The sequence below is a fragment of the Quercus lobata genome, chromosome 2, assembly GCF_001633185.2.
Source record: "Quercus lobata isolate SW786 chromosome 2, ValleyOak3.0 Primary Assembly, whole genome shotgun sequence".
Classification (NCBI taxonomy): domain Eukaryota; kingdom Viridiplantae; phylum Streptophyta; class Magnoliopsida; order Fagales; family Fagaceae; genus Quercus; species Quercus lobata.
This window is the reverse complement of record NC_044905.1, coordinates 10,949,064-10,958,525: the sequence shown is the minus strand read 5'-3', so window position 1 is coordinate 10,958,525 and position 9,462 is coordinate 10,949,064. Positions and strand designations below refer to the sequence as shown.

At 34.7% G+C, this 9,462-nt stretch overlaps 1 protein-coding gene across 1 annotated transcript; it reads right to left on the bottom strand.

The window, feature by feature from the left end:
• Positions 1 to 3,205: 3,205 nt before the first annotated feature.
• On the bottom strand, positions 3,206 to 8,635 carry LOC115974453. The gene is made up of 5 exons (XM_031094831.1): positions 8,374 to 8,635; positions 6,916 to 8,178; positions 6,699 to 6,831; positions 6,476 to 6,560; positions 3,206 to 3,858 (listed from the first exon to the last, which is right to left on the bottom strand). Exons 2-5 carry the CDS (start codon positions 8,145 to 8,147, stop codon positions 3,605 to 3,607), a joined length of 1,704 nt encoding a protein of 567 aa, XP_030950691.1. The 5' UTR covers positions 8,148 to 8,178; positions 8,374 to 8,635; the 3' UTR covers positions 3,206 to 3,604.
• Between the last annotated feature and the right edge of the window lie 827 nt (positions 8,636 to 9,462).

Here is a 9,462-nt window from a genome sequence, read left to right as displayed (position 1 = left end):
GTATACATTGTATTGAAAATGTGTGAATATGTCCTCTTGGATTGTTCTTACTTCTTAGTAATGGAGAGAAGAGAATGAGGTGTAAGATTCTTTCATGTATTAGTCTCTTGCTCTCCTAGAACTTATGGCAACAAAATTATAAAAATATTAATTTGGAGAAATAAGGTAGCATTTTTTAATAGGTGAAATTTTATGCTTAAAAAATTAATATAATTTTAAAAAAATGAAAAAAAAAAAAAAAAACTGAATTTGTAGACTGTTCATCTCCTCTCAACTCTCTATGATCCCATGGAACAAAGTTTCTCTCTAGACTAATTTAGAGAGAAAATCTTCAAACTTCTCATATATTTCTTTTTTAGATGTGAATTTTGAAAATCTAACGGTTAAATTACATGTTCCTTATGTACTTAACATAACATACATATCAATTTTCGTTCAAATCAGATGTAATTTACCATTCAATCAATAAACTTATTTTTTATACATAATTTTAGATCACAAAATTTTAAAATTTTAATATTTGTTTAATGACATAGTAATTGATTTTTGATCTTAAAATTTTGCAAACATGAAATATATAATAAAAACATATAATTTAATAGTTAGATTTTCAAAATTCACACTCAATATAGAATTTGAATATTGAGTTTGAAGGGTAATAACCATTATTGTTGTCTCAGCGCTGCGCGGAGGAAAAGGGGACAAAAACCTGTAAGAGCATTAGCATTGGGGAATGCTAATGCCAAATCTAAAGGAAATTTAGCATTTTTATCCCCAAACCCCTCTGCATCAGAGAATGGTATCCAGCACTATTGCAAATTTTTTTGCAATACTGCTACAGTACAATTCTATGTTTAGAATTGTACTGTTCACAGTATTGTAAAAAAAAAAAAAAAAAATTTTATTATGCTTTTCCCCGCGAAATCTTCTCTCTTCCTTCTCTGTTTCTCCATTTGCTCTCCTCTCTTCAAACCCAAACACCATCGTTGAAGCTTCACCAAGCCTCTCACCCATCTCCATCGCTGAAGCATCACTACCCACACCCACTGTCCCCACAACCACAGCCACGACCACAGCCATAGCCGCCACAGCCACCACCACCACCCACAACCTCAACCCCAACCACCATCAACCACCATAAACCAAAACCCACTCACCCACCCACCTGCCACCACCGTAAACCCCAACCCAAAATCAACCCACCACTAGCCACCACCACCACAAACCATACCTACCATCAACCAAAACCCACTTACCCACCTACCTTCCATCACCGTGAACCCCAACCCAAAATCAATCCGCCACCAACACCGTAACCCATACCCATCAACAACCCCAACCCAAAATCACTCCGATCAACCCACGAACCCAACCACAAAAATCAAACCCCAACCCAAAATCACTCCGATCAATCCACGAACCCAACCACAAAAATCAAACCCCAACCCAAAATCAATCCGATCAACCCACAACCAACCACAAAAATCAAACCCCAACCCAAAATCACTCCGATCAATCCACGAACCCAACCACAAAAATCAAACCCCAACCCAAAATCAATCCGATCAACCCACAACCAGCACCCAAAGCCACTCCGATCAACCCACAAACCCAACCACAAAAATCAAATCCCACCAAAATCAATCAAAACCCAACAAAATTAAAACTCACCAAAAAACGATCCACAATCCACCGCCCAGCCACACTCAGCACCAGAGAGACCCACAAACTCGAGAGGCAGTCAGACATAGAGAAAGGGAAATGGAGGGGCAGAGAGAAAGTGACAGAGAGCATGGGAGAGAGTGAAAAAAAGATGAAAAAAATGAAGAACTCCAGCAATCTGAAAAAATATAGCGAGCAAGTGACAGAGAGCATGGGAGAGAGAGTGAAAAAAAGATGAAAAAAGGGAAGAAGTTCCAGCAATCTGAAAAAAATATAGCGAGAAAGAGAGAGAGCATGGGAGAGAGTGAAAAAAAGATGAAAAATTTGAAGAAGCTTCCAGCAATCTGAAATTATATAGCGGTTGGAAATAAATAATAAAAAATGGTTAAAAAATAATATTTTAATAAAAATAGAGTTTTGGGATGTAGGAGAAATGATAAAATGGTATGATATAATGATAAAGTGGTGTTTTAGAATGGTAAAATAGGATAGCATTAGCATTTCCCAATGCTAATGCTCTAAGAAGTTGGAAATTTGGGCTTCTAAACTTTTGTTAAACAGAGTTGAGATTTATAGAGTTGGATAACACAATAGTCTTTTGTTAATCCTTGTAAAAATGGGTTTTGTAACTTCAATCAATGCCAATAGCCTTTTGCTGCATCCTCATCCTTCTTCAGTATTCACTCAAATCTTCAGCCCAAAAAAAAAAAAAAAAGAGTATTCGCTCAAATCCCTCAATAGGTTGTCTCTGACAAATGCAGTCCTTCGGTGAAAACCCAACAAATCCAACATGACCAAGTTGAAAATTACGCTTGTTTTCTTTATCCAAACAAGGGAAGCTCAAAATATTACCTTGCCTCAATTTTACTACGACGGTGAAAGTATAGAGGACGTGGACAGTCTCCAAAATTTGAATTTTTTTCCCTTCTAGTGTTGGTATTTAAAATGTTTTTAAAAATTAAATGAATTTTTTTATTCATTAAAACTAAATCCAGTATTTTAATAGTTGATGTGGCACTATAAAATATCATATAAAAATGTCACCTTGTTGCTTCGTTAGCCTAGCCACAAACAAGAAAATTAACACAATTAAATTGAGGGACCAATAGCACTCCTTTTTTAAACTTTATTTATGTAGTAAAAAGTAAAATCTCTCATTTGAAACTTTTTAAGTTTTAAGGACTATTCATTTAATACAAGGGGGAAAAAAAAGTCAACATGTAACATCAAGAACCACAATGTATTTTGGTAAACTGGATTGTATTCAACCACCTTTTTTTTTTTTTTAAAGTAAAATATTCCCCCTTCTTTCTACTTTTTATTTTTATTTTTAAATCCACCCTACTTGAATTGAATAATTCTTCTTCACTAGTACATCAATGGCTCTCCGTAAATGATCAACCAATTTCAAGCAATTGAGCAGTGTTCCTAATCTTTTCATCAAAGTTATGTTTTTTTCTTTTATATGTAATATACTAATATTATTCAAAGTACAATGAAGACATGAACAGTTTTTTTTTGGAACGAAAAAAACAAACAAACAACAACAACAAATACTGTTAGAAGGAGCTTGTGGCAAACAAAACCTAAAAGATATCATCCATGGGTAACAAATCCAACATGCAGCCATATTATACCCACGAAAATGACATATGAGTATCAATATGTAGCCAAAACCAAAACTATAGATTGTTAATAATGTCAGAAAAGAACTTTTCTTGGCTCTGGCTCAGAAGAAAGAACTAAACATAGAGTTTAGCTCAAATTCTAAATACATCTCATAGCCAACCAGATTTAAAAAAATGACTAAGTTGAATAAAATAAATAATTATATATTGATAGATTTCGAGAAGCTTATATACGATCGCACACTACCTGTATTTCAAAATAAGTTAAAAGAAACCATGCAGTTTTGATTGAGGCTAGCGGTTGGATGGCCAGCCTACTGGTTTGTCTCTTGCTCACCCGTATCACAATTCTGCTGCTGGGGCGGCAGTTGTCCCTGCTGTTGCAGTAGATGTTGTTGCTCCCGCGACAAATGGTAAAGCTGCCTGGGCTGGGCGTGCTGCAACTGAAACATCTGTTGATTAATGGAAAGCTGCTGGGCCATGAGGTTCGCCAAGTAGCCTTCACCACCACACTCTGTTGCAGCCAGCCTTAAACGTTGGACTTCTGTGGTCAAGGTCTCATTCAAAGCTGCACATCAAAAGCCAAAACAGGCAAATTTATTAACCCAAACACAGCCACACCGCCAGCAAGAACTTAATATACCATAATCAAATATGAAAATTCTTATGATGAGAGAATGAAATTAAAAAAGTACATATCAAAAAATGAAAGATTAGCAATGAACTGATCCAGTGCAGGTTTAATGACTTGCATCAAAACCCCCAACCATCATAAAAGGCCACAAACTTGCTTGAGATATCCATGCTTGAGAGAAACATTCACACAATGATACAACTAGCAAGGTAAGATGGGGATAACTGCAAATGTCAAGGAATGAACAAATTAAAAAGCCGCTGTTATTTGTGAATATTTTCTCCTTAGGCTTCATTTCTTTAAATGGATAAATCTTACTAAAATTTCCCACAACAATATCTCTATGGATATTTTATTAGACTTCCAATTTACCTCTCTTTTTGGTGGAAGGAGGGAGTGATTGCGGAATTTATCCCTTCAAAAAGTTTCAACAGGTGTGGAAACATTTTGTTAATACAGCATACCGGAGCAATAAAAATTCTCAATAAATTCACAATCCAAACCTTTACGACGTGGGAGATGTAAAAAATACACACTCTGTGTTTTTTTTAGACAACATAGCAACATCAATTAAAAAAGAGCATGCCTATGCATTTTTTTTTAAAGTGCCTATGCATGCTTTTATTGATGCTAAGGGCTTGTTTGGTAGGAGGATTTATGTTTTGTTTTCAAGACAGTATAAAAACAATTTTCAAAAAATTGAAATTGAAACTAGTTTTTAAATACTCTCTCCGTCCCAATTTGTTTGTCCTCTATTTGGATGTCCTAAAATATTGTTCTGTTTTTAAAATTAGAAGTCATTAATTTACTAATGTTCCTATTATGCCCCTACTTTATTTCCAAAACCATTTGAAAAGAAAACCAACAAATATTTAAAAAATCAATATTGATTAAAAAGATAAACTAGAATTTGTATTTGAAGTAATCTAAAATTGTTTGTAGCCAATACCCAATAGTTTTTGTATTGTGGTAGTTGTAGATTTTTCAAATTTGATTAAGAGGATAAGTTACAATTTGTGCGGTGTAATTTCAAAAATGCTAATACTAATAAGGAGCAGATTTTTGTGTCTGTAATTTCAGATTTAATATTCCTATTTTTTGATAAATTTATTTAAGGGTAGTTTTGGAAACTTATACATTTTTTTTAAAGCAAAAAAAACAATAAATGATGTTCCATTAAAAAGTTTGATTTTTGAAACAGGACAAACAACTTGGGACGAAGGGAGTAATAATTTTTACATTATATGTGTTTGGCTCCCACTTTTAAGAACAATTTTCAAAATACTAAAAACAAAAAATAAATGTTTGGGAGACCAATTTTATTTTTTATATGTATTTTTGAAAAATTTACAAAAAGATTCGTGTTACTTTATATATGTATATATATGGATAAAGATAAGGGAATAGAGCTTATGTACTTTTTATTTATTTATAATGATAAGTTTCAAATTTGAAGTGTGAGAATTTTTTTGTGATAAAGATAGGCTCCTTAATTTAAGGGATAGAAGAGTTTGGACAAATTTGTGGGGTTTATTGTTTTCAAGTTATTTACAACTATGCTATTAAAAACATTTTCTGTATCTTGAAAACATCTTCTCAATTGTTTTCAAAATCATGTTTTGAATAAGGAAAATTGGATACAATTTTTTGAAAACTGTATTTAGAGAATATCAGTCAAACAATATATTCAAGTGTGGGAACCACTATTTTTTGGATTGCAAAACAAAAAAGTATATTCAAATACTTTTACCAAACAGACCCTAATTAAGACATTAAAGAGTCTTTGGGATTTGATTTCTCAATATCACATTTACTAACAGGAATTTTATTCCTTGTCTTTACCAGTTTTTTTATAAGTACCAAAAGACCTTGAGAAAATCGTAAACATTGAAGTTCCCCCCCCCCCCCCCCCCCTTCATAAATAAGATTTACAATAACAAAATGAAGCAACTATATTCTAGTTTGTCTATGTTCATTCAAAGTTACATGAATTATGTTTACCAATTGAATATGTCAACAAGTTCATATCCTACGAGAAGGGATTGATCAATGCAAAGAGAACTATCAAATAACAATACAGCTTTAATATTGCCAAAAGGAGGAAAGGGTACAGGAAACAGGTACTTTGGCAAAGTTAGAAGTTTTCATATACTAAAGTGGTAATGGGACGAACTGGTAAAGTGAAATGAGTAGCTAGAGGCAAGTAGGTGGACTTTTGCAAAAGAGGATGGGGTAGCATTTTTCAGCTGTATAAAAATTGAAGGGGGTAAGTTAAAATATCAACGATTTAAACTAGCTGGAAATACAACACTTGAAAACCAGGAGATAGGTTTTGAAAAAAAGTTTCTTAAACAGTCCATGCTTACATTTGGAGTAGTTGACAATTTTTTTTTTTTTTTTTGGACTGATAAGTAATTTTCATATGAAAACATCTTCAAGAAATCAGAGTGGATATGGTGGAAGTAATTCTTTTGATAAGAATGTATATGGTGCAATCAATCAAGGTTGGTTCTGACTAATACATAAGAAGCAGAAGAAAAAGTAAACACACCATCTTTGAGTTTGGACTCTTGTTCCATGGCCTGAAGGCGAAATTTCAACTCCTTGTTCTCACTCTGAAGTGCAATAGACTCTCTCTGGATACAAGTATAGAAAACAAATCAATAAAATATCATGAATATAAATAAAAATTAAAAAAGAAGAAGAAAAAAAAAAAGAATCATATAAGATTAATTAATAGTTGTTATCATAAACTCATCATACTAGATACCGACCTGTAACTTTGTAACCTCTGCAGACAATGTAGTGTTCTCTGTCTCTAGAATTTGTGCCTTGTGCTCTAAGTCTGCAGTGTGCCGTGTCTTCCGCTCCTTAGAACGGGCAGCTGATTGACGATTGGCCAAAATCCTGGATGAGTAGATCACTAATAAGCAAATCAACTCAATGAAACAAATATTGCCTAGAATACACCAAAAAGGGGAAAAAGCAAACCTCTTGGCACGTTTGGGGTCTGATAGTGCAATCTCAGTCAGTTTCGCATTTTCCTTGATCTTTTGCAGCTCAGCATCACTAAACTCAACATTTCCAAGCTCCATGCTGAACTTACTTGAGTTCCCATCAATTGCATTGCTAGGCAAGTGTTGACCCGCCCCAGTTCCTATAGGCGGAAGCTTTGGTGATTCATCATCAAAATTCAAACTATCCATATAACTATCCATTGAAACACTTCTATAGTGTCGAACAGTAGGTGTCGTTTCTCCACCAGCAATTCTCTTTCCTTCCCTCTTCTCATTAGGAAAACCAGAACTTAACCCTTGCAAACTGTTTGGGTAGCCATTTATCCGACTTTCCACTTCATTATCACTGCTATCACATCCATTTGTCCTCGAGCCGCTGGCTCTGCTATCCAAATCCTTTTCCTCAGTACCAGATGAGTTCATTTTATCAATGTTTTCAAAGTTCATGTATACATTAATCAAGTCATCTGAAATTTCCCCCTCCGATTTCCCTTCACCTGTCCCATCAGCAATGTTATTGCCATCCCTATCCCTTTTCAATTCCGCTTTCATCACCAACGTGGCTGGCTTTTCCGCTCCTGAATTCTCTCTCCCAGAAACTGACCGTTCCAAAACTCCCCGACTCCCAATGGGCATCAATTGTGGTGAAGCTTGAATCATGGCTGAGAATCCTAACGGAAGATTATCACTATTAGAACGACGGTGTCCACCTTTACGAGGTGGAAGGCCCTCACCAACCCGAAACGCATTACCTCCATTTCCACCATGAGGCTGGGCATGAGAATTAACAACACTTTCTTCCATAGACACATCAGTCATAATCGGGTCTGAGAGAGAGCTCATAGAGGGCAAAGGGCTCAAAGGGGGCAAACTATCAAGCATGAAAAATGAAGGTTGAGACAAAGACCTAGTATGGGAAGGCCCCGGGCTCAAACTCTGCGAACCCGGCTGCCTAGAAGCTGGTCTGGACCCCGTAAACTGTGAGTACTGCATCGAATTAGCAGTGTTATTGGGGTGTGAGGGTGGTATACCAGGTCTCTTATTACTGTTCTCACTACTAGGACTCAAATTTTGTGGCAATTGACGCATAGGCACACCCTTTTGAAGGGTATTGAAATTTTGCACATCAAATTGATTCTTTGGCTTCAAACCAAATGTAGATTGAAGCCCTTGCATACCAGCCCCATTTTCATTAGTGCCACCCATCTCCCTCTAATACTAAACCTTCAATCAAATCCTAAAAACAAAAACAAAAAACAAAAACCCTAAGTACTGTTATATATATATAGTGATCAAAACTCTAAAACCCACACTAGAATCAAAGTCTACTAATTGACTAAAGCCCAATAATCTAAAAAACTAAAAGAACTGAAAAAAAAGAACATACAGATATTGAGGAATACATGATCATAATCATAGTCATAGACCCTACCTCGTACAGTGAAATAGCAACTCACAGGCCTCAGTGAACGGCAAAGACAAAAGCGTTATCAGCCCACCAAGTTTATCAACCAAGTGTGGCGGTGATATCCACGAAAATAGGTTAGAAGCTTGGGTTTTGGAAAAGCTTTCAGAATCAGAATTGCCGCAAAGAGTATAGTATAGAAAACTTATTTATTTATTTGGGTCTATGTCTTTTTCTTTATTATTTCTTTCACTCTTTTCGGACAATATGTAAGAGCTTGGATGACTTATGACTATATGTTTTCGGTCTCCGTTAAAGCCGCGTGGATATAACGAGATTTTGATTTCTTTTACGCTATTTGATTACGCGATCGTGTCGGTTACGGTGTTTTTTTTTTTTTTGTCTATCTCACGCCTTTATCTCCGCCATTTATCGTGGGGTACAAAAAGATTCATTAAAGATAAAAAAAAAAAAAGATATATGAAAAATGAATGACAAAATAGTACTATTTATTATTATTAATATTATTATAGTATTACTTTTTTATAGGATTATTATTTTATTCCTTTGAAACCAAGGCTTATGCTTTTGAATTACCACAGCCGGCGTAGGTCGGTGGATTCTTTTTTTGGTAACTAAAGCGTTCAGACGGCCAGCTAGATAAAGATAGGGAGGGTTTTTAGGGTGGGCTTGTTTGTATTAGGGTTTAAAAATTTTCAAATCTCAGTTTTATTGATCTTATATTTCAGTTTCGGATTTTGTTTTTGGTGGGTATTTACTATTTAGTTCCGTTTAGGACTTTCACTTTGCACAGTGACAGTTTTTTTTTTAGTTGTTTTTGTAAATAAAAAGGGATTTGTTTCCCATAAAATAAAATAAAAGACTTGTCAAGCTATAGAAAAAAAATTCAGATAGAAAGTATTTAAAAACGGTCAGTCAAAATGATTAATTTGACTTAAATATTCTTAATTTGGGTTCAAGAATTTCTATATAATTTAAGCGACACACGATTGTATTCATGTTTGTCTCAGCAAAACTAAGATAAAGTTGTGCCAAAATGATATATTAAAAAAAGAATCAATGAAAATAAATAGTCTACGAGTGTAATAGAGCATT